Source organism: Trichosurus vulpecula, chromosome 2, assembly GCF_011100635.1.
Source record: "Trichosurus vulpecula isolate mTriVul1 chromosome 2, mTriVul1.pri, whole genome shotgun sequence".
Taxonomy (NCBI): Eukaryota; Metazoa; Chordata; class Mammalia; order Diprotodontia; family Phalangeridae; genus Trichosurus; species Trichosurus vulpecula.
In genome coordinates this window covers 17,313,234-17,337,023 of record NC_050574.1, presented here as the reverse complement: position 1 = coordinate 17,337,023, position 23,790 = coordinate 17,313,234, and the positions used below count along the sequence as shown (strand labels likewise).

The following is a 23,790-nucleotide window of genomic DNA, read 5'->3' as shown; positions in this document are numbered from 1 at the left end:
ATTATGTGCTTTTTCATTCACCATTCGTTCCAACTCCAAAGTCAATCCTTCTTGTCCTCTGTGGAGATCATAGGACAGTTTGAAGGGGACTTGTAGCTCATCAAATCCAACCCCATCATTTGGCAGAGGAGGAAAGTGTGGTCAAGGGAATGAAGCAACTCTGACTCCAATCCAGTGCACTTTGCACTGTACCGTAGGCAAAGCACTTCAGTCCTCTCAACCTCCCTTTCCTCATCTGGAAAACGAGGGGATTGGATAAGATTGCTCCTAAGGTCCTTTCCTGAGCAAAATCCAATGATCCTCAGTCCTCATTAGGAGACACTCCTGAAAACTTGTTCTTGCTGAAAGGCATCTGAGCACAGGGGCACTTCAGTGAGAGGCTGTCCAACTTGACCCAGCCACCAAAGGTCCCCAGAGAGAGCCGGGACCCAGTGGCAGCAGACACAGTGGTTTTATTAGTTGTTCTCCTCCTCCAGAGGCATCAACTCAGCACATTTCAGGTTCTCTCAGCCTCAACCAAAGTGAGTGGCAGAAAAGCCAAATAGCTTATGGACAAGGAATCTGTCCCCAACTCCACAGAAGAAGGAAACTAGCTAGCATTGGCTATTAAAGGGGTGAGACCACCTTTTGGAGGAGAAGAGGCTTGACCAGTGGAGCCAGAGATGTTAACAACCACGTTTCTAGCCAGGGAGTAGCCCCACCTCCCTACTGGCCCCCACAGTCAAAGATGCAACTGCAGAGAGAATGGGAGCTTAGAATATATATATATATATATAGTGCCAGGGGGAGGTAGGCTGGTGCTTCAACCCTGCTTTATGCAAAGATGTGGGAGCTAGGCTGAGTGCCTCCTCCCCCCAGGACATTCCAAGAGGGCTGAAGGAATGGGTTGGGCCAGACAAAGACTTCCCTTGGTTTCTCTGGTTCCTGCCACCGGAATGCTCAAATATCAACCAGGCTCCAGGCTCCCAGATCTCTGATTCTCTTTCTCCTTATCTCCTCCAACTTTCACAATCCTAGCCCTTGTTCTCTAGCCAAACAAGGCAGTAGCTGCTGAGCCTGGCCCCTGCTCTCAGGCCCTCACATGAGGCCCAAGGCACAATAGCACCTGGACTGATCCCAGTTCTAGAAACTGAAAGGGTTGGGGCCCAATGAAGCCCCCCCCCTCAACCTTTTTTTTTTCAGGCATTCTGTTCTAATTCATTCTGGGAAACTTTGATCAGAAGAAAAGATGGCTGGGCAGACATGCAAATAATATGCAGGTACATGCTAATGAGCACTCTTCCCCCACCCTTTAGGAGTTCCTGTGGGAACACAGTATAAGGAGAACTAGAGGGACACCCAAGAAAGAAAGACAGAAATCAGAGAGTGCATAGTGTAGAGACACAAAGCCTAGCTTCCACTCCTGCCTCCACCCCTCAAGGTTTCCCCAAGAGTCAAGGGCCCTGGGAAAGGTAAGAACTCTAGAAGTGAGCCCTTCTCCAGCCTACAGAGCAACACCCCCAGCTGCAACAGCTCCTAGCCCATGGGGAGGAGGGCCTGGGTCAGGTTAGAGCTCCACCATCACACTGCTGTTGGTCACCCGGACACCAAACCAACCCTTCCAGTAGACTGTGTCCTGGCCTCCATGCTCAAAGCGGACAAATCGAACTCCTGGCCCATAGTTTGTGAAGGTGTGAGAGATCTGGGGAGATGGAAAACAGGGTCATACACACACACACACACACACACACACACACACACACACACACACACACCATACCCTCTCTGGCTCTCAGTGCCACCTACTGCAACAAAGGAGACAAAACGATAAAACCAAAACTTTCAAAGCCCCCTCCCTTCCTTTTCCTTTCCAACAGAGACTTCTATATTTAGTTGTCCACATTTTCAGCTTACCCACCACCACTAAACCATAACCTCCATGAAGATAAGGGCCATGTCTTCTCTTCATTGTACCACCTCCACCCCCCCCCCCAACACCTAGCACTGTGCTCTGAGCTCCCAAGCACTCTACTAAATATTTGTTCATATGTCCATCCTAGTAAACCTGTCTGGTGGCTCCCACTGCCCTGGTGGCTCATCTCTGCCACATTTACTCTAATATCTCTCTATTACTGCCATTATTAGAGTATTTCTAAGACCCTTCTTTGACAATTCTCCCACACACACACACATACACACACATACACACACACACACACACACACACACATGCACGCACGCACATGCGCACACGCACACGCACACGCACACGCACACGCACACGCACACCCCTCCCCTATTTTCCACAGCCTCAGTTTGAAATAGTCTTCTGACACTTTGCAGGGGAAGGGTAGCAATTCCTAAATTTTCTCCCCGTGATGGATGCAGGATCAGAGGAACTCAGATCAGAGCCCAGCTCCATTTACTTATTATTGTCATGTAATGTACTGGGGTGACAACCTCTCAAGACACAAGTTTATTTAACTGCAAGCTCAGGGGCTGAAGTAGATGACCTCTGGGGTCCCTTCCATGTCTGTCTATGATCCTATGATTCTGGATTGCATTAGAAAATGAATTCCCTGATCGTAGAGATTGTCTTTATCTACCAGTGCTTCCCAAATCCAGTCTGAGTTCTAACCTCCCTTAATTGGGGCTTTACATACCTGGGACCTGGTTGGCAACAGATACCAGCTACAGAACTAGGGCACCACGGATCTGGGTTGGAACCTTTCCAGTCCAAGTAAGGGACTACCTGTCTCAAGCCCTCTTGTTCCCAGACCAGCCTGCTTCAACCTTTTGACCTTTTCTAGCCCTGAAGGTAGGGCACAGCTCTCAGTCTATGAACCTCCTTTCCTTGTCTTCCCCCTCCCCCAGCCCCCACCCCTACCACTGACCCATTCCCCTGTTCTAAGTCAGCCTAGCCTTCCTCTCTCGGTCCTAGGAGACAGATACAAATCTGCTTCTCAGATTTCAGGGAGAAAGCAGAACTGGTTCCTGAGCCCCTCCTTGGGGCTCTAGCCTCCTCCCTACTGCTTTGGCCCTGTCCCCATCTCTTTGCTACCCAGGGCTCAAGCCCTATTGTCAAGTGGGAAGGAAGCTCAGAGGCCATCTAGTCTAAGCTTTGCATGACTAGAAATCCACTCTACAACATTCTTGCTAAGGAATCATCCAACTTCTACTTTGAGATTCAAGGCCACTGTCACCCTCTTGGACAACTGCAGTTGTGGGGAAATTTTTCCTTTACATTTCCTCTACAATTTGTCCTCATTATCCTACATTCTACTTGGCCCCAGGGGTGAGAACAAGGGCCCTTCCAGGCAAGGGCCCTCCAAATCCTTTGAGGCCACAGTCCTGCTTCATGCTAATCCTTCTCTTCAATGCTCCACATAACAGCTCCTTCCAAGGACAGATGGTATGCAGACCTCCTCTGAACATTTCTTTCCTACTCACCCTATGCTTTTCAGTTAACGACTTCTGTTTTACCCACCATCACCAGCCATAGACTGTAAGCTCCATGAGGGACCTCAACTTTGTAGGAGCTCCTGCCACCTCTCCCTAGTTTCCCAGCTCCAGAGCTGGCCCCTTTTCTAGGGCTCAGCCCAAGGTCCTGCCAGACAGGCCTTCCTCTAACCTCCCCAAGCAGGGAGAAGCCCCCAGTCCACGCCCAGTCCCCTCTGCTCTACACCCTTGTCTAGGTAAGCCCAGGCTCTCCCGAATCATCCTGTGACTCTCGTCACCTCATTCCAGCCCGACATGCCATGGGGCAAGGCCACCGTATCGCTCTTATATTCGGCCAGGACATCCTCATGCTCGGACAGCAGTTTCACAGACAGCTCGTACAGGCAGCCGGCATCGCTCCTACTCGAGTACCTGCAGGGGAGTCTTCTCCTGAGCCCGGCTCTCAACCCCACCGCTTTCCGCCCTCCCTGGTACTCTCCCCTCCCCCAAAGAAACCAACACGTCCCGGCAGCCCTCGGAAGGGAGCGCAATGCATTGTACGCTCTGGCCACCCGCTCGCCTCAGCCGGAGCCCTCGCTCCACCCCTTTCCGCCCTCCCTAGCACTCTGCCACCCTTACTCTCTCCCACCTACGCCCCCTCCCCGCAAAGAAGCCAGCACGTCCCCACAGCCCTCGGAAGGGAGCGTGATGCATTGTACGCCCTGGCCACCAGCTCGCTTCAGCCCTAGCCCTAGCTCCACCCCTTTCCGCCCTCCCTAGCACTCTGCCACGCTCACTCACTCCCACCTACGCCCCCTCCCCCCAAAGAAGCCAGCACGTCCCCACAGCCCTCGGAAGGGAGCGTGATGCATTGTACGCCCTGGCCACCAGCTCGCTTCAGCCCTAGCCCTAGCTCCACCCCTTTCCGCCCTCCCTAGCACTCTGCCACGCTCACTCACTCCCACCTACGCCCCCTCCCCCCAAAGAAGCCAGCACGTCCCAGCCCACGGAAGGGGGCGTGATGCATTGTACACCCCGGCCACCAGCTCACCTCAGCTGTAGCCCTAGCTCCACCCCTTTCCGCCGAGTCTAGTACCCTTCCAACCTCTCTCCCACCCCCTTTACAGAAAACAACAAGTGATTGCACTTCTCGGAAAGGGGAGTGAGGCGTTCTACGCCCTGGCCCACACCTCAGACGCATCCCTCCCAGTCGACTCCAGCTGTTTTCCAGCTGGCAGAGCCGAAAGTTCTCCACCCCGCCTCCGTGGTTCCCGCATCTCCACCCCCATGGTGCGTCCCTCACCAGTCTTTCACCACGATAGAGGGCTGATTGATGTCCATCAGCTCTTCCCAGTACCCCTCGGCCCGAAGGTCAACAACTTGAGCTTTGCGGCACCACCTGAGAGACAAGGGGTTAACGGAAGTGAAACCCACCCCGGCCCTCTTCTCCGCCCCGCGCCCCCCATCCTGTCCCATTACTCGTAAGAAGTGACGAAGTATTTCTTGACATTCTCATCCTCCGGAAAGTCACAGCCACTGTCTCCCGGAATTTCCTCCACCTTCCAGCCGTCTCCACCTGCCTCGACCTCCTCCCAGGCCTCGAACTCATCTGTGGGGACCCAAAAGCAGAGCCTGCCCATCTGTTGCAGCCATGGTACATTTGATTTCTCTTCTTTAAATCAATTGGGCCCAAGGTTGAGCCCAAGTGTGGAGAGAAAAGCAGGTATGGCTTTGTCTTGGGATTGAGAAAGATCTTTAAAAAACAAGAAGTGTGAACTGGGACTGGTGGCCTTGAGAATCCAGGCTTGACGTAGGCCTGGTCTACTGGATGAAACAACAAGTGGGGCCTTTGAGCATCTGCCCACTGTCATTCCATGCCTCCTCCTTCTCCTGGGTCCAGTGAGCCACAAAGTACCATCCCTCATTTTCCCCTAGCCCTTATCAATGAATGAAACAAGAATTTATTAAGCATTATGTACCAAGGCACTGTACTAGGCACTAGGGACACCAATACAGAAGTGAAACAACCCTTGTTTTCAAACAGCCTAGCCCCTATCCCACAAGGCAAGTCTTTGTCCTGAACACTCGGAGCTCATCCCCAATGTTCCTCATGGAATTTCAGAATTGCAGGGACCCGTCCCTAAAAGAAGAAAAGGGAAGAAAGGAAAGGGAAGGGAAAGGAAGGGAAGGGAAGGGAAGGGAAGGGAAGGGAAGGGAAGGGAAGGGAAGGGAAGGGAAGGGAAGGGAAGGGAAGGGAAGGGAAGGGAAGGGAAGGGAAGAGAAGAGAAATCCTTCTAAAGCATATCTAAACTAAGTGGGCATTCAGCCTTTGCGCGAAATGAGGCATCTTCCTTCTAAGGAGGAAGAGCCAGCCCACTCCCTCTAGCGGCAGTCCATTTCCCTGTTGGACAGTTCCAACTGTTCAGAAGTTTGTCTACATTGAAAAAACAGAAATGGGCTCCTAGTTCCCTTCTTCTGGCAGGGAGGTACAAGAGATTTGAATCCACCTTTCTGCAACAACTGCTTAGACCCTCACTCCTAGAAGGGAAGAGATGGGTCAAATATGGAAGGGATAGTCAACAAATTGGATGACTAAACTGAGATCCCCAAAAGATCGTAGCAACCCTTAGGAGTACAGATTTAGAGGTAGAAAAGACTTTAGAGGTCATCCAGCCTAACCCCCTCATTTTAAGTTGAGGAAACTGAGGTCAGAGTGGTGAAATGATTGGCCCAAAGTCATACAGACAGTAAGTGGTAGTGCCCTGGATACAAACTCAAGTCCTTGGCACCCCACAGCCTCTGTCTCTATGTTGGGCTTAATCTATTAAGATAAAATTTAGTACAGAGAGATGTAAAGTTCTGCTCTTGGATTAAAAAAAAGAACTCTAAATAGAGTATAGGGCTAGACCAGTGGTATCAAACCAAAATAGAAGCAGGGGCCACCAAACCTTACATAAGGATCCCTGTGGGCCATATATTTTTTTTTTAAATGCAATTTATTTATTTAACATATTTGGTTTTCAGCATTCTGTGGGCCATATATTGACTTAGCAAACTATATATTAACATTATCTATGTTCTATTGTATTTTTAAATTAATTCTGTTAAATATTTCCCAGTAACATTTTCATCTGGTTCATTGCAGCCCCAGGGGCAGGAGTGGGAGGGGGTTATTTGGCATCTCTGGGCTAGACAATAGTACATGTGGAAAAAGGATCTGGGGCTCTGAGTGAGCCACAGTTCAGTATGAATCAATATGCCAAGGGCGGGGAGTGGTATTTGAGGCTACATTAACAGAAGTAATAACCCTGGACAATCCCTATCCAGGGTCCTGAATTCAGTTTTGGGCCCCATATTTTAGACAGGACACTGATAAGCTGAGGAGTGTCCAGAGGAAGGCAGTTAAGATGGTAGAGAGCCTCGATTCCATGGCATAGGAAGATAGTTTAAAGGAGCTGGAGCCATTGAACTTTGACAGGAGATTTGGGCCAGGGTGTGTGTGGCATGGGGTGCGGTGGCATGATCTCTATCTTCAGGTATTTGAAGGACTGGCTCAGGAAAGAGGGTTTAATCTTGTTCTCTCTGACTCTAGAGGACAGAACCAAGGGCAATACATGGAAGATGTAGAGAGGCAAGTTTTGGTTTGATGAAGGAAGATTCCATACTTTTGGATACTTAGAAGCATCCAAGAATGATAGGCAGCCTGAGGAGGTAGTGAGCTCCCTACCACTGGCTGTCATAACTTCTAGAACTGAAGGTGTTCTTAGAAATCTAGTGAGCAACTTCATTTTACAGATAAAGAAACTGAGGTACTCAGGGATGGAATGACTTGGCCAGGAATCACACAGTTCTAAGTGTGGCAGGGGTAGGGGAGAAATCTGGGATTAGAACCAAGAATTCCAGGCTGCTCATCCTGAAATTGACTGGCCATTTGTCAGGGGATACTGAAGAGGTGCTACTTGGATACAGGTTGGCCTGGGTGCCTTCTGGGGGTCCTTCTAGCTCTAAAATCCATGGATCTAAATAAGACACTAGACACTGTTGTCTAGACACAGACAGTAAAATGAGAGTCTAATTCAACTGAAGTCATTTAGGGGTGGCCCAACCTAGAGGGAGTGGGCGGGTGGATGAGGTGAGCTGCAAGTCTGTGTAGTCTATGGCCTGTCCCCAAACCCATCTGCCTCCATTGCCAATGACACAGGGGCTTTTATTGCTAATCAATCAGATGTCCTTTTACTTGCCTCAGCTGCCAGGTGGGGAAAGAGTGGTGGTGGTGATGAGTTCAAAGCTACATTTCTGACTTCCTTCCCCTTCTTCTCCTCTCTTTTCCCTCCCCTTTTGCTTCCCCTTCTCTCTCCCTTCCATCTTCTCCCCTTCCCCTTTTTACCTCCTTGTTTCCTTTCCCTCCTCCTCTTCCATATTACTGCCCCCTCCCCTTCTCTTGCCCTCTCCTCCACTATACTCTCCTCTCTTCCCTTTCCTTCTCCTCTCCTTTCACTTCCCCTCTCTTCTCTTACCCTTTCCTCTCCCTCTCTCCCATACCCTTCCCCTTGCCTTTCTCTCCTCTCCTTTCCCTCACTCTTTCCCTTTTCCTTCCCTTTCTCTCCTCTCCTTCCCCTTCCCCTCCCCTGACCTGTCTCTCCTCTCCTTCCCTTCTCCTTTCACTTTCTGTCCCTTCCCTTCACTGCCCTCCCTCCCTGGGTCATTTTTCTTTACCTTCTCCAAAAACATTCTTGAGCAGATTCCTCTTTCTCTTGCAGAGGAAGTAGTAGAGCTGCCAGTTATCCCGATCCTCCTCAACCTGATCCTCCCTTGCCAGCCCTTCCTGCTGGCACTTGAAGACCCAAAGGGAAGGCCCATCCACCAGGGCTTTCCACTGCTGGCACACCAGGCGGCACACATGCACCAGCTCACAGGCTGGCACTGAGGCCAGAATTTGGATCAGGACAGGATCAGGCAGGTCATCCACACACCATGGTTCTTCTTGCTGATCCAGGCTCTCTGAGTACAGATTGGGCAGAAAAGGGAGCAGAATTATCATCAGTCAGTCCTCTGCCTTGGGAACATGGCTTCTCTTCCTCAAGGTTCTCGTCTGAAAACAACAGCTAAAAATATCAGCTCCCACTTATCTTTGAAAGGCAAGAGAGTATAAGAGAAAGAGCACAGGTCTGGAATCAAAGGCTTGAATTCAAATTCCACCTCTAATGTGTGACCTTGGACAAGTCACTTCACCTCCTTTGACTAGTTTCCTCTTCTGTCATAAGAGGGGATTGTGTTGGGCTAGTTGGTTTCTGAGGTCCCTTCCAGCTCTATATGAAGAATCCTAATACACTCAATTCCACAGACAATGCTCTGGACATACAAGGTGCTTAGGTGATGTTTATTTGGATTAAATAGAATATTCTGAGAACAGTGACAGAGCTAACACAAACACAGGGCTCTTGGGCTCATATCTCTCTAGTGCTTGGAATGTTTTGCAAAGTGCTTTCCCCAGAATGTCCCTGAGAAGTGGGTAGTGCGAATGCCATTAACCTCATTTTACAGATGAGGAAACTGAGGCTCCAGGGACTTTGATCCAATGCTCCTTGGATCTCTAGAGTTAGAACTCGGAGGTATCTAGTCTATCTAATACTCTCTATAGAAGGCCCAGGAAGGATTAGTAATGTTCTCCAAGTCACACACAGGTAGTAAACATAAGAGGTGAGGTTTGAATCCAGGTCAACTGACATCTTTTGAATCTCCACCAGGCTTCCTGTGGATGCATCATAGGACATTCAATCTAGAGCCAAAAGGCACTTTGGAGATCATCTAGTCTAATTTCCTCCTTTTATAGCCAGGAGACTGTGGATCGGAGTGAAGTTCAAGGTCACACAGGTAGTAGATGTCAGAGCTAGGATTTGAACTAGGATCCTGTTACACCAAATTCAGTACAATTGTATCCATTTCGAGGTCCAACCCAAATGCCACCTCCTCCAGAAAAAATTCCTTGATCTTCCCTCCCTACACTGACACAGTTCGTTCTTCTGGATACATAAAACACTGTTATCCTTCCCATACAGCGCTTTATGCTAGAAATATTGATCAGCCAATCAACAAGTCTTTATTAAGCACCTACTATGCATCAGACTTTGGGCTAGACACTGAGGCTACAGATACAAAGAATGATACAATTCCTGCCTTTGAAGCATTTACATTCTTCCTATGTGCATACCTCATCTCCCTGACTAGCCTGTAAACTCTTCAAGGACAAAAGTCTGGTCTGACTCATTTCCAGGAGTGTTTTGCCAAGGGTCTTACACATAATTGGCATTGGATAAGTATTGATTTGAAATGGAATCGTGTGCCTCTTAGACACTAAGTGCAGGTAGGCCCAGCTTTCCCTAGATCTTTGCCACAGTCCTGTGGGATGGAGATAAGAATTATTCCTCCCATTTAACAGAAAGGGAATCTGAGAGAACCATGGGAAGATTTGAAAGAAATAATGCAGAGAAGTAACCAAAAGGAGAGAAACAGACAATAAGTAACATAGAGGAAAAGTAGAGCGGGAAGGGGGTGTAATTGTAGCCACCAATCTTGAGCCCTGCAAGACAGGAAAGGGAGGGCATCTTCTTCATTCCAGTTGGGGTACAGCATTGCAAACACTATCAGATTTGGTCACTGCATCACTGCTTTTCTTTGTCACAAAGGTGGGGGTGGGAAGAGAATCCAAAAATTACTTTGATATAAAACAAAAAGGCATTGAATGCTATGCGATTATGATAGCCAAGCTTGGCCCTAAAGAGTATACCTTCCTGGCTTCTGTACAGAGGTGGGGACTATGGGTGTGAAACACAGCATGTTCTATCAGATGGGATTGATCAATGTCAGTCAATTTTGCTAAACTACTTCCCCCCTTCTTTTATTTTTATCCTTTATTTTAAAAGATAACTCTCAGAGAACATTTGGGAAATGAATGCAACGTAAAAAGAAAAAGCATCGATTTTTAAAATGAAAGAAATAAGGCATAAATAAAACTTTTAAAAGAAGAAGTAAAGAGAAACTGAGGCCCAGAATGGTTGGGTGACTTCCCCTAGGTCACTGAGATTAAAAGCCTGGACCACTGAGCCTCTCTTACCCTGCAGATGAGGACATTCTCTTGGGGCCAGGCCCCAAGTGTCCTAATCACTCCTTTGTCTTCAGGGTCCAGCTCAGGCCCTGGCTGGACACTTGATGCTCTCAGGAAGGCACACCCTGCTCCAGTCATCTCTTCTGGCCCCTGGCCCTGTGCTTTGAACCCAGGATCTGATTACCTGCTTACCCCCCTATCTCTTCCACACACAACTACCTATATTGTTGCTGGCTGGAAAGTTATCTGGCTCCTGGAAGCTGCCACAGGAGCTGACTCACTCACCTAGATTTGGCCCCTGAGACCAGGGAATTAGTGGACCCTGGGAACAACAGGTCCTTCATTCTGGGGCCATGCAGAGGGTACAGTGGAGAGACAGTATGGCATCATGAAAAGAATGCTGGATTTGGCATTGGGAAACCTGGGTTCAAACCTCAGTTCTGCTATTCACTACCTATGTAACCCTGGGGAAGTCACTTTATGTCTCTGAGACTCAGTTTCTTTATCTGTAAAATGAGGTGTTGGACTACATGAGGTTAATTCTACAAGCCAAGTATAAACTATAGATTGAGCTATTCAAGAATGGGGGGATTTAAATGATTAGATCTGATTTAAGTAGGATGGGAATTTAAGGGTCTCAGGCACACAGGTTCAAATACACCTGGGCAAGATTCCCTCAGAGGAAATTAATCAATCCACAAGGATTTATTAAGGACTTACTGTGTGCCAGGTATTGTGCTGGAGATAAAAAAAAATGAATGAAACAGCCCCTGCCCTCAAGGAGTTTGGTCATGGATGGGAAATGAGCAAGGGATAAAATTAATCTTGAGCTAATCTTCCCTGGTATCCAGTTCCAGGCTTAGTCTTCCCCATCAAGCCCAAAGATCCAGTTGAAGATACCCCCATCTCCTCAAACATACACACTGACTCAGCAAACCGCCTCTTGGCCCATCTAAGGAGGAGCACAGCTTTATGCCTCTCAGAATCAGAGTTGTGCCTTCTTGTACACACTCTTGGGTAACCCCCTACCATGGATAGTACTTGGTGGGTTCCTCTTTTCCCAGGGACCTGGATGCAACTTGACCCTTGCTGCCCTGCTGGCCAGCCTGTCACCACTGAGAGATGATAGTGCCAGGGAGGTAGAGGGGAGCAAGACAGGTATCAGATTGTGAGAGGAGAAGGGAGGGGAGTGGCAGTAAAGGAAGGGAAGGGAGGAAAGGGGATGGGAGGAAAGGCTGCCAGGGAGGGGAAGGAAGGAGAAGGTGGGGAGAGGAGAGGTATCACTCCTTGAGATGCTATAGAGAAAGAGATCATCGATTAAAGACTGAGACAAGGAGATACTGAACCAGTCCAAAAATTAAATGATGTGCTTCTCCCTCACACACCTGACTCAGCTTCTCCCACAAATCCACCCCTCCTCCCGTAACTTAGACAGGCGCAGAAGCCTAGAGTACTACGTCAGACCCCATTGACATGGGCTCCTCTAGAGAGACCCAGAAGCAATTGATGGAAGAGCCTAAGAGGAAAATTCGTTCTGTGGCGTGGCCCACGTTGATGGGGAAACTGAGACCAGGGGAAGGTAAATCCGGTGAATCTAGTACAAAAACCCGATAGTGCTAAACCCCCCCCCCCCCCGGCGGCTACCTTCACCCACTTTGCCTAGAAATGGGAAATCACTTTGCTGCCTTCTCCTATGCCCCACCTCCCCTTCCTCACCACCCACTCCGTTGTCCCTCAAGGTCTGCAGACTTCCCTGCCCTTCAAAGCCTCCCCCGCCCAAGAGTTAATCCCGCGTCCCTGTTGCAGCCAGGTCTTTTCTCCCTCTCTCTACCTGAGTCGCCGTCTCCTTCCATGTCTTCCTGGGGCAGGGGATGCAGCTATCAGTGTACGAGGAGCTGAGGAGCGCCGCCCCAGATGTTCCTCTCCTGCAGGTCCCAGGCAGCCAGATGCTCCGCCCTCCTCTGCCCTGCACAGACTGTCACAGCTCTGCTCCTCTCTCTGTTCTCCAGCGCCGGTGCGGGAAGGCTAGACTGGCCAGCGCTTCTTAAAGGGAACCGCTTCCCCGCCCTAGCCCGCCGAACTCCTCCCCTGCCCTTGGCTTCGGGCCCGACTCGGCTCCGCTGGGAATGGAGGGTCAATACTGGCCCCTACTGCAGCTCATTTCCCTGCTCCATAGTCAACTCTTCGGCCCTGTAGCACTTAGAAGGGCACCCAGGAAGCCAAGAGTCCGCGGTGCGCCAAGAGATCGTTTTCCTGGGGCATGGATGGGCGGGGGGAGGGTGCCCTTTCAAAAAGAGGTCTAGGATGGAAGCCCGCATCTGCTGAACTCAGCCAACTATCCTGGCCTGGGTGGCGGGGAGGGGGAGGGAGGAATACAGGCAAGGGTATGGGAGCCGATCAAGTTAGATTGGGGAGAAGGTAGTGCCAAGGGTCTGGGGGAAGGCTAGAAGTGGAAAGGGTGGGATGGGCAGAGAGTGAATGTTGCAGCCCAAAGTATCAAGAGCATTGGCCTGAAAGTGGGAGACATGGGATTCCAGCCCTGCTCTGCTGGCTGTCATTTCAAAGCTCTGAGGCCTCATCTTCTTCCTCTGGAAAATGAGCATCTTGGACTGAACACTCCCTAAAGGATTGTATCGGCTCCCCTTTCCCGAGTTCCAAAGGACACCCCACCGCACACACACACACATCCTAAGATCCTTTCCAGCTCTGACATTCTCTGTTGAAGGTTCCTTCCAGCTCTGACATTCTAAGATCCTGCCTGGCTTTGACTTCTCTGTTCTCAGACCCCTCCAGGTCTGACATTTCAAGCGATAAGGTCACTTTCACCTCCAAATGTGTCTCCACTTGGGTTAGTATTTGGGGCAGAAGCTGGATAGGAAAGCAACAACTTAAAAAGCAAAATTTTCACATGATTCTTCCCCTAGGAGGATGATGATAATGTCTAGCTCCTCTAGACACTACAGATAATTGGATTTCCCAGAGTTGCTCAGTGAGCACAATGGAAACCCAAGTGGATGAGGAGAGGGGCCTGAGGGGAAGGAGAAGGCCTGGATACCAGTCCTAGAGCTACCAGGAACTGTGGATGTGACTTGAGGCAAGCCGCTTCTAGACTCCAGGCCTTCCTCCTCTCTCAAATAAGGGGCTTGTACTAGGCAATTTAATCTAAGGTCCCTCTTAATTCCTGTATTTGAGATGTAAAATTACACACACACACACACACACACACACACACACACACACACATACACACACTCCTCTGACAGCCTGGTTTCTTAAGAGTCTTCCCTGCTCTGAAAATCTGACAGTCAATCGTGTAAGGTCCCACCCAACTCCGACGTTCCAGGTGCTAAAGTCTCTCCCAGCTCTGGAATTCTTCATTCTAAGGAGCCCTCCCAGTCCCAGCATGCTGCATTCTGAGGCAGAGGTGTGTGGCTGGAACACTCCTGAGTGCAGGCTGAACCAGATTAAAATGTAATTGAGATAGATAACATTAAATTTTAAAACTAATATGCCACAGGCAGGGATGCTTATGTACTGGCCTCCATTTCTATTTGAGATTGAAACCATTGTTCTAAGGAGCCCCACCTCCCACTCCAATTCTGACATTCTATGTTAAGGGCCTTGAGAACTCAGTCTATGTTCTAAGGTGACATCCCCCACACATGCATTCCAGTTCTCACATTCTATGTTCTAAGGAACCCTTTTTACTCTGACGTTCTGTGATCTAAGGGTCCTCGGAGCTCAGAAAGACTATTTTAAGAGGACCGGGCATGCACATATGCATATGCACACACACGCACATGCACACACACAGAGTTATGTTCTAAAAGCTTTCCCAGCTGTAGTATTTGGTTATGAGAGTCTCTCCAGTTATAATATTCTCTGTTTTTAATATTCTCTGTTCAATTCTGACATTCTTTGTTCTAAAAGTTCTCTTCAGCGCTGACATTCTGTGTGCTAAGCTCTGGTATATTTTCTAAGGGCCTTACGAACTCAGTCTATGTTCTAAGATGCCACCCTTGCCGCCCTGCCCCCACTTTCCATCTCTGCCATTCTATATTCTAGGTTCTTCCCAAGCTGTAACATTCGTTCCGAGGGCCCTGCAGCTCTGACATCCTCTGTTCTAAGATTCCTCCCAGGCTCTAACACTACTCTGATTCTGGGATCCTGGGAGTGGGCGGGCCCGGCAGCCCGGGGTTGGGGGGGGGGAGGTTGAGGGGGGTGAGAGGAGGAGGGACTCTGCAGGCCGAGGGGCGGGGCTTCAATTCAGACCAGCGCTCACTCCGCCGGCTGAGCGGCCCGCCGCGCCTGGAGCTGGGAGGGGGTCCCCGCCGCGCAGGATGCTGGGGGTCTCCAAACGGCGCTGTCGAGGTCACTGCAGGGGGGCGGGGGCGGTACGATGGGGGACCCGGGAAAGAGTCAGCCAAAGAGGGAGGGGGCGCGGGCTCGCTGTGGCCCCGGGGCCGTGCGGAGGGGCCGAGGCAGGAGCTGGGAGCTAGTGCGCCAGGGTCCTTGTCCCCCAAGGGCAGTGCCGCACTGCAGGCCGGGCGGGGGCGCGCGACGGCGTTGGCGACAGTAATTTTCCAGACTGAACTGGCAGAAGCCAAGGGAGCTGGGCCCGCAGGGAGCGGGAGATGGAACTGCGGAGGGTAGGGAGGGAGAGAAGCGGAGAGGACAGGGAGCCCGTCCAGCACAGTCCGCTGGTTTGACAGCCGAGGAAACTGAGGTCCGCAGAGGGGCAAGAGCTTACTCAAGATCTCACTGCGATTAACTGGCTGCCATTCACGAAAGTACTGCAGCAACAGATGCCCACACAAGAACACGCGCGCAATCACACACGCACACACACAAAATTACTCTTAGCTGTAGATTGTCCCTGATATGAAATGGGACCCGGGACACAAATGATCCACAATACAATAATCCCCAGAATGTACGTATTTGGCTTCAAATGTACATGAATATTGAAAGATCACGTTTATATTCCTAATCTGATTTTGCACAACGATGCCATGCATTTTAATGATATTTAAATGGAAGGGAATTGGGGCATAAACCTGGGCCCCGGCTCGGCCATGAACTGTAATCTGGCTGATTGTGGGAAAGTCACGGCCCCTCCCCCGGTCTCAGTTTCTTTATCGATAAAATGAGGGCGTTGGATTAGATCTCAAAGGTCCCTGCCAGCCCATACCCACTGTCAATGGGGAGAGACTATCCTGCAGGGCCAATCAAACGTCGAACATTTATTAAGTGCCTACTGCGTGCTGTGACACACTGTGACAAAAGCCTTCTGGAGTTTTACAATCTAGCCAAGGGAGACACCGCATACATATATAAGTATACTCTAAAAGTAATGCTAAGGTGATTTGAGGGAGAGGCCACTAGCAGGGGGTGGGATCAGGAAAGGCTTTGTGTAAAGAAGGAATTCTGGAGTCTGTAAACTTAAGCCTTTTTTAAAAAAAGTTGATAATTGCACTATGTAATATAATTGGTTTCCTTTGCAAGTCTTTATTTTATTTTTTGAGTTTAACAATATTATTAACAACCATAGGCTTTATACATATCTGCTTGTTGTCACCTCCATTAGATTGTGGGGGTAGGTAGGTGACACAGTGAGTAGAACACCGGACCTGGAGTCAGGATACTCATGGATCCTGGAGTCAGGAGGACCTGAGTTCAAATCCGGCCTCAGACGCTTGACACACTTACTAGCTGTGTGACCTTGGGCAAGTCACTTAACCCCAATTTACCCTGCCTTCCCCCCTCCAAAAAATAAATAAATAGATTGTGAGTTCCTTGAGGGCAGGGATTGTTTTTTTCTTCTTTTTTATATCCCTGAAGTTTAGCACACTGCCTGGCACATAGTAGGCATTTAATAAATGCTTATTGACTGACTGATTAACTAGCCTGCCAAAGAGATCCATGGCATAAAGAGAAAGGTTAAAAACTCCTAGGTGTTGCTTGAGCTGAAGGTAAAGGATTCAAAGAAAAAAGAAAGGCAGGCATTCCGGGCATGAGGCACACAGCCTGTGCAAAGGCAGAGAGGGGGTATGGAGTTTTGTGTGTGAGGAGTAGCAATGCCAGATTGAAGGTTGTGAACCTCAGTGATTTAAAGGATAGATTTTAAAAGAAGAGTGGATTTGGAAGTAAAGATAATGAGTTCTGTTTTCAACATGTTGAGTTTGAAATGACAGAAGGTCATTCAGTTTGGAATACCCAATAGGCAGTTGGTTGGTGATGTGTCAGGAAATGTCAGGAAAGAGATGAGAGAGAAAGAGAGAGACAGAGATAGAGAGACAGAGAAAAAGAAAGAGTAGACAGATAGATGGTAGGTGAACAGATGGATGGATGGATGGATGGATGGATGGATAGGTAGATGATGGATGGATAGATAGATACATACATACATACATATAGACAGAGTAATCAGAGACATAAAAATTGAACCTATGGGAAATGAAAGTTCCAAGGGGCTGACCAGCTGTCCTCTGTTTTTGTCCCTAACCCATCCCTAGACTGTGGCTGTGGCACCTGAAGACAACAGCCCTTATAGGTGTGTTCCTGGTTTGTGTGCTTGTGTGTATGTGCCTCTGTGTGTGTGAGTATGTGTGTATGTGTGTTTCCCAGTGCCTCGGCCCAGGACAGTACAGAATCCAGCCTTCTGTGAAGGTATTTGTGCTGTATACTTTCACTCAGTGGGGCCATGGTCAGTGTAGACACTACCCTTCACAGGCATGTTTCCACTAGTTTTGTATGGCCACTATAGACACTGGCCCTCACAGACTTGTGCCGATGTTTGCAGATCCCCAGCCTGCCCTGAGTGTTGGCACCATGGCTTCCATCAATGAATTGCCCAATAATATCCTCCTGGAGCTGTTCTCCCTGCTTCCAGCCCGGGAGCTCCTGCTCCATTGCCGGCCTGTCTGCAGCCTGTGGAGAGACCTCATTGACCTGGTGTCCCTATGGAAGCTGAAGTGCCAGCGTGAAGGCTTCATCCCCAAGAAATGGGGCCAGCCTGTGTCTGACTGGAAGGTTTTCTACTTCCTCTGCAGCCTCCGCAGGAACCTGATCCGCAACCCCTGTGCTGAAGGTGGGTCCCCTTGCCTTTGGTACTGTAGTAGAGTCCGTACATGGAGAAAGTACAGTATAGCCATCAACAGTATGCGTCACACTAGCCATACAGTGTAGACACCTAGACCATGTACCTCATTTGCACGAGATAGCTAGAATATACATTAGGCTCACGGTACAATGTACACAGCATAGATACCTACAGTAGGTTATACAGAAAATCAATATACTGTCTATCCCCACAATGTATGTTATAGTCACTATACCATGTAGAGATCCGGTGTAGACACTTACAGTATACATGACCACGACAGCCCATTGTAAATGTCATAGTGTACCTGGCCCCGACTATACGGTATGAGTAACAATTGTGTATATGATATGGGCTGTACAGTATAGACAGGCACGGCATATGTAATACTAGGTGACATTTACATATAAATATAAGTACATAGGGGCAGCTAAGTGGTGAGGCGAATAGCCTGCCAGGCCCGGAGTCAGGAAGACTCTAAGTTTAAATCTGGCTTCAGACACTTCTTAGCTGTGTGGCCCTGGACAAGTCATTTAACCCTGTTTGCCTCAGTTTCCTCATCTGTCCAATGAGCTGGAGAAGGAAATGGTGAACCACTCTGGTATCTTGGCCAAGAAAACCCCAAATGGGGTCATGAAGAGTCAGATATGACTGAAAACAACTGACCAACAACAATATGTACATTTATCTACGTATCTCACGTCAAGGTTTGCAGATACTTCCTTTGTACATGTTCACATATGTTTCCTCACAACAACCCTTCAAGGTGAGTGCTGGTATTATCCCACATGATCAGAAAACTAGGCAGTGCAGGACTGGAGGCCTGCCTAGGCTATCCTGACTCCAAGTCCGATGTGCATCCGATTGCACCAAGCTGTGTCTCTGTTTACATGGTATAGACGCATCAAGTGGACATGACACCAACTGGCCAGCGGAGACACTTAGAGTATATGCATAACCCTGAGTATACAGTATAGACACCTAGGAAAGGCCCAATTAATCTGTAGTGCACACAAGCCAACAACTGAACGACGCAGATACTTACAGTATATATGACACCAACTGTAAAGGGCAGACAACCATGATACCTGTGGCATAGGTTGCGTATCATCTACACCTGCACTATTCAAGACTCCAACTAGGTAGCCTAGATACGAATAGTATTCATAGCGTACATGACATTGGCTGCATAGTGTAGGCATCGATGATATATATGGAATGTGCTGAGTGTTGTCTATGCCAGTAGTAGTAAATAAAATAGAAAGGAGATAGGAGTTCAAATTTGAGCTCAAATACTTATTAGTTGTGTGACCCTGGGCAAGTCAACTTAGCTTCTGTTTACTTCGTTTTCCTCATCTATAAACCAAGGATAATAATCACCTCTACCACTCCCCGGTGTTGTTGTGGGGCTCAAAGGAGATAATATTTGTAAAGAACTTTGTAGATCTTAAAGTGCTATATTTGGTGAGTTGTTTCATTTGTGTCTGACTCTCCATGGCCCCATTTGGGGTTTTCTTGGCAAAGATACTGGAGTGGCTTGCCATTTCCTTCTCTAGCTCATTTTACAGATGGGGAAACTGAGGCAAAGAAGGTGAAGTGACTTGCCCAGGGTCACACAGCTAGGACGTGTGTGAGACCAGATTTGAACTCAGAAGGAGAAATTTTCATGACTCCAGGCCCAGCATTCTATCCACTGTGCCACCTAGCTGCTCTTCGTAGTATAGACGCTTATAGGGTACATGACACTGACTGTTGTGTATATGCAGATATGTATATATGTATGTGTGTGTACCTATGTATGTATCCATTTATACATATATTTATATAATATACATGTATTTTTCAAGCACAGTCTTTTATTTTTGTCTTTCCCCAGAGAGCTGCCTACCTTCCCCCAGCCTCAATGCAGTACTCTCTCTTTCCCTTCCCACACCCCCCTCCCACCCAAGCTTGTGGCACTGTCCGTGTTCCAGTCCCAGGTGGGGGTAAAGAGACAAAGGTGGAGCCCCCAGCACAGCGTTCTTAGACCCACAGTCCATAGTCATATGTACTCATAAAGTACAGGGCACTAACTGGACAGTGTAGACACAAATACTCTCCATCACACTGGAGGTACAGTGTAGCCACCTACTGTTGCCATTAATGGCGTCAGCCCTCTATAGCATACAATGCCATCCATTCATGGCACACTACCATCTGCCACACATTGTGGACATGGACTGAGACTGTCTGGCTTATATCAGAGACATTGTTTCAGGCACTTTTCCATGATCTACATTCCACAGACACATGGCAAACTGGATAGTGTGTCTCTACTGATTCCACTCCAGGCATGGGGCACACCACATGGTATCCCTTGCAGAAGTCATCAAGCATTACCCACTAGGCCAGGGAAGGCTCAGAGAGGTCCCGACCAGCTCCTCAGCAGTCCCCTCCTTTCAAAATTGAGAGTGACTCACAAGCATTCCAAGGTATCGTCTCCCATTCCCACCTCCCACCTCCAATGTCACTGTCACTTTGAGAAGGCAGGGGAGGAAGAAAGAACCCTGGCTCTAAAGGAGCGAGCTCCTCAGAACTCCTGAGTGGGAGGACAGCAACGTACAAGCCCAGATCAGAGGTTCAGTGGGAAAGAGCATGGAGCCAGAGGAGCTGAGTACCAATCTGCCTTCTATTGTGTGACATTTGCCCTCTCCCAGCCTCTGCTTCCTCCTATGTAAATCAAGGGGGTTGCACTGGGTGATCCTGCAGCTTTAGGTCTGTCATCCTGTGTCAGCAACAACCATCCGCCACCTCCAGGCCTCAGTGAGGGGAATGGTGGTGATGGAAGTGACAGCCTCAGCACAGCCCTAAGGAAGGCTGCCCCCTCTAATCTTTGCTCTGCTCCCTGATAGAAGGCTTTGAGTTTTGGACCCTGGATGTGAACGGAGGAGATGAGTGGAAAGTGGAAGACTTGCCTGGGGACCACGGGAGGGTGTTTCCCAACTCCCACGTCAAGAAATACTTTGTCACGTCTTATTAGTAAGAATTGGGTTTGTTGGGGGTAGGGGAGTGTACTGGCCCAGGGAAAGGGGCCATTGGTGGATGGTGGAAAGGGAACTGGGGAGCTTCGTGGGAAAGGGGTCTCTCCATCCTCCTACCCTGCCTGTCACAGATGACTGACCCAAGAGAAATCCACAGGCTGGGGGCAATGGAATGACTGATTTGAACCCAGGATCCCTCATGGTAACCAGGCTGCCCAAGGGCTGGGGACTAGGGACAGGGTGAGGATGTAGGGAAGACCCCCCCCCCCCCAGTGTGACCATGAAGTGAACATCTTCCCTGGGGCCCCTCCCCCATACATTTCCCCTAGCACCTGCCTCAAGTCTCAATTGGTGGACCTGAAAGCTGAGGGATATTGGGAAGAGCTAATGGACCAGACTAGGCCAGACATCGTGGTCAAAGATTGGTGAGTGGTGTTGGTGGGAAGGTGTCCCAGCCCCTTGAGATTTTTCTATGAGTTGAGTCACTGCCCTGCCCTGATCTTACTAGGAGTGGGCAAAAGAATAGGCAGGAATCAGTGTGGATGTGGGCTGGACGAGAGTGGGAATACCCCCAGGGACTTCCTTTGGGTTCTATTCTTCTCATTCGGTAATTCATTCAACAAACATTTATAGGCACAGGGTTGGGTGGTGGACCAAAGGCAGTATACAAGTGTATATGTCATAGTCCCTCCCAGCCAGGGCAGAGATCACTGCCTACAGCTGGAAGGGGGTGATACTTATTCTGCTTGGACTCAAGGGGAAGAACTGGGAGGTAGGTGGAAGGTATAAAGACAGGCTCTACATAACTTTTTTAAAGCTCCCGATGACCAAACTCCCCCAAAGAAGAACCTAAGTGGTTATATATCTCTACCTAGACGTGTCATCAGCCTCTCAAACTCGTCTTGCCTGAACCAGAACTTATTGACCTTTCCCCTACACCATCCTTCTTGCTTCTGTTGAGGGCACTACCATTCCCTGAATTCAACATTTCACTTTTCACCACCTTGCATTTGCATGTTGTCCCCTTCAGTGTCTTCCCCACCCCCCCATGCCGTAGTCAGTTCCCAATTTCCACCACTAGCCCTTTCTTCCTCAAACCTCCCCAGGTTTGCTGCCAGACAAGACTGTGGCTGCAAGTATCAGGTCTGTGTACAGCTCCTGTCTTCAGGGCACGTGCCTCTGGGCACGTTCCAGCCAGATCCTGTTGCCATCCAGCAGTGGAGTGATGCCAAGTGGAGAGAGGTAATGGGGGGAAAGTGGGCTACAGAACAGCCTCTCAATTGGAGGAGGTTTCCCAGTGTGTAAGACCACAGTGCCCCTGGGAAGCACCCAGCCCAGATCCCTTCTTCCAATGCCTGACCAGAGGAGCACAAGACTAGCACAAGACTGGAAGCAAGACTATTGGTGGGATGCTTGACATGGAGTCAGATGATGGCCAGGCTCAGTCCATCCACCTACAATACATGGACGAGAATGCCTCCGGGGCTGCTTGCTGCCTTGGGAGTTAGGGACAGGAGAGAAAAGACATTCCCTATCCTCTTTGATCTTACAGTCTTCTAAGGGGATAAAGCAGTAACACTGCTAAGAACTTTAGAACTACTTTGAGTGGGCTGTGAGGCTATAAGGGGGCAAGTTGAGGCCCTTACTACCTCTGTAACCAGGAACAAGTTCACATCTCCTTTCTGTGCCTCAGTTTCCTCATCCGTAAAGTTAGAGGGTTAGGCAAGACCATTGGTTTTCCATTTTCCCCCACACATGGCACAGTGTTATTCTTTGGTAAGAAGAACCGAGGCACACTGAACAATTGACAACAGCACAGAAAAGTCAGGAGACTCTCATGTACACATAATAATAATAGCCGGCATTACTGTAGCACTTGAAGATTTGGAAAGATCTTTGTAAATACCATCTCGCTCCATTGTCACAGAGATCCTGGGAGGAAGGTGCTATTGACATTCCAATTTCACAGGTGAGGAAACTGAGGGAAATAGAAGCTAGATGACTTGCCCAAGGTCACACAGCTAGTGCGTGGCTGAGGGTGGATTTGAACTCAGGTCTTCCTGACTCCAGGCTCAACATTATCCACTGTACGCCTAGCTCTCCTACTGCTTCAAGTATAAATTCAATATAATTCTTGGCACTTCTTTCTGAGATTGCTGAACTACAGCAATGGTTCCCAGCCCTTCTGTGAGTGTGAGGGCCTCTTCCTTTTGTCAATATATTTTGTACCCACTTCCTTTGATGGTAGTTGTGTATTTGATACCCATTAATGGCAGAATATTCATTTGTCACAAAATGACTTGAGACTCAGGGCCCCAGGGCCCACAGACTGGGAACCACCAGACGAGATGACCCCTAAGTACCTTCCCAACTCTCTGTCCCAATAAGTCACACTGATTGTAGAGTTGGTTCACAAGGGACTCCTAGGGTGCCAAGTGAAGGCCTCTGGACCCTGGTTCCCTGCATCCCTGAGTTGGTTTCTTTGGGCAGGGGTTGGATAGACCCTCTCCCTCAGCCCTCCTCCTCTTCCCTCCTTCCAGGTCTCCCACACATTCTCCAACTACCCACCAGGTGTTCGCTATATCTGGTTTCAGCATGGAGGAGTAGATACACACTACTGGGCTGGCTGGTATGGGCCCCGTGTCACCAACAGCAGCATCACCATTGGTCCTGAGCTGACCTGAGTCAACCCACAGCCCTCCACTGCTGTACCCCGACCTACTGGTGAGTCAGTTTCATGAAGCTGTCCCTCAGTCTGGGCCTGGGAGGGGGAGGCAGCTGGGCACAGGACATTCTTTCCAGTTCAGTGACTTCCTACCTCAGTGACCTTGGGCAAGACATTTCCATGCCCTAGGCCTCATCTGTAAACTGAATTACACTGGCTGATTGCTGAGGTCCTGTTCAGCTCTGTCTGGGTTCTAAGGTCTCTGTCAGCTCTAAGATCTTTAATCTGAATGTTTTATGTCCTAAAGTTTCTGTAGGCTCTGATGTTGTGTTTCTAAGGCCCATCCCAACTCTGACCTTCTGTGTCCTAAGGTCCCTTCTAGCTCTGACATTCTCTCTTCTAAGGGTCCTCCCAGCTCTGACATTCTCTGTTCTAAGGCCTCTCCCAGCTCTGACATTCTCTGTTCTAAGGGTCCTCCCAG

The 23,790-nt window shown here is 49.1% G+C and overlaps 2 protein-coding genes across 2 annotated transcripts; one reads left to right on the top strand and one right to left on the bottom strand.

The window, feature by feature from the left end:
- Positions 1 to 432: 432 nt before the first annotated feature.
- FBXO2 (F-box protein 2) lies at positions 433 to 12,540 on the bottom strand. The gene is made up of 6 exons (XM_036746144.1): positions 12,354 to 12,540; positions 8,134 to 8,418; positions 4,897 to 5,026; positions 4,721 to 4,816; positions 3,717 to 3,849; positions 433 to 1,681 (listed from the first exon to the last, which is right to left on the bottom strand). The coding sequence occupies exons 1-6, from the start codon at positions 12,373 to 12,375 to the stop codon at positions 1,547 to 1,549; spliced, it is 801 nt and encodes a 266-aa protein (XP_036602039.1). The 5' UTR covers positions 12,376 to 12,540; the 3' UTR covers positions 433 to 1,546.
- A 2,322-nt stretch (positions 12,541 to 14,862) lies between these two features.
- Positions 14,863 to 23,328, top strand: LOC118839008 (F-box only protein 44-like). The gene is made up of 6 exons (XM_036746392.1): positions 14,863 to 14,893; positions 17,325 to 17,612; positions 20,516 to 20,642; positions 20,974 to 21,069; positions 21,751 to 21,886; positions 23,185 to 23,328. Exons 1-6 carry the CDS (start codon positions 14,863 to 14,865, stop codon positions 23,326 to 23,328), a joined length of 822 nt encoding a protein of 273 aa, XP_036602287.1.
- The last annotated feature ends 462 nt before the right edge of the window (positions 23,329 to 23,790 follow it).

What these genes read in the sequence shown, in the direction of transcription:
- LOC118839008 (XM_036746392.1), top strand. Translation starts at nt 14,863, where the DNA reads ATGCTGGGGGTCTCCAAACGGCGCTGTCGAG. An exon ending in CTCCAAACGGCGCTGTCGAG is followed by an intron (nt 14,894 to 17,324) that starts GTCACTGCAGGG and finishes CGATGTTTGCAG; the next exon opens with ATCCCCAGCCTGCCCTGAGT. An exon ending in CCGCAACCCCTGTGCTGAAG is followed by an intron (nt 17,613 to 20,515) that starts GTGGGTCCCCTT and finishes GCTCCCTGATAG; the next exon opens with AAGGCTTTGAGTTTTGGACC.
- FBXO2 (XM_036746144.1), bottom strand. Translation starts at nt 12,375, where the DNA reads ATGGAAGGAGACGGCGACTCAG. An exon ending in GGAAGGAGACGGCGACTCAG is followed by an intron (nt 8,419 to 12,353) that starts GTAGAGAGAGGG and finishes ATCTGTACTCAG; the next exon opens with AGAGCCTGGATCAGCAAGAA. An exon ending in GCATGTCGGGCTGGAATGAG is followed by an intron (nt 1,682 to 3,716) that starts GTGACGAGAGTC and finishes CCATCTCCCCAG; the next exon opens with ATCTCTCACACCTTCACAAA.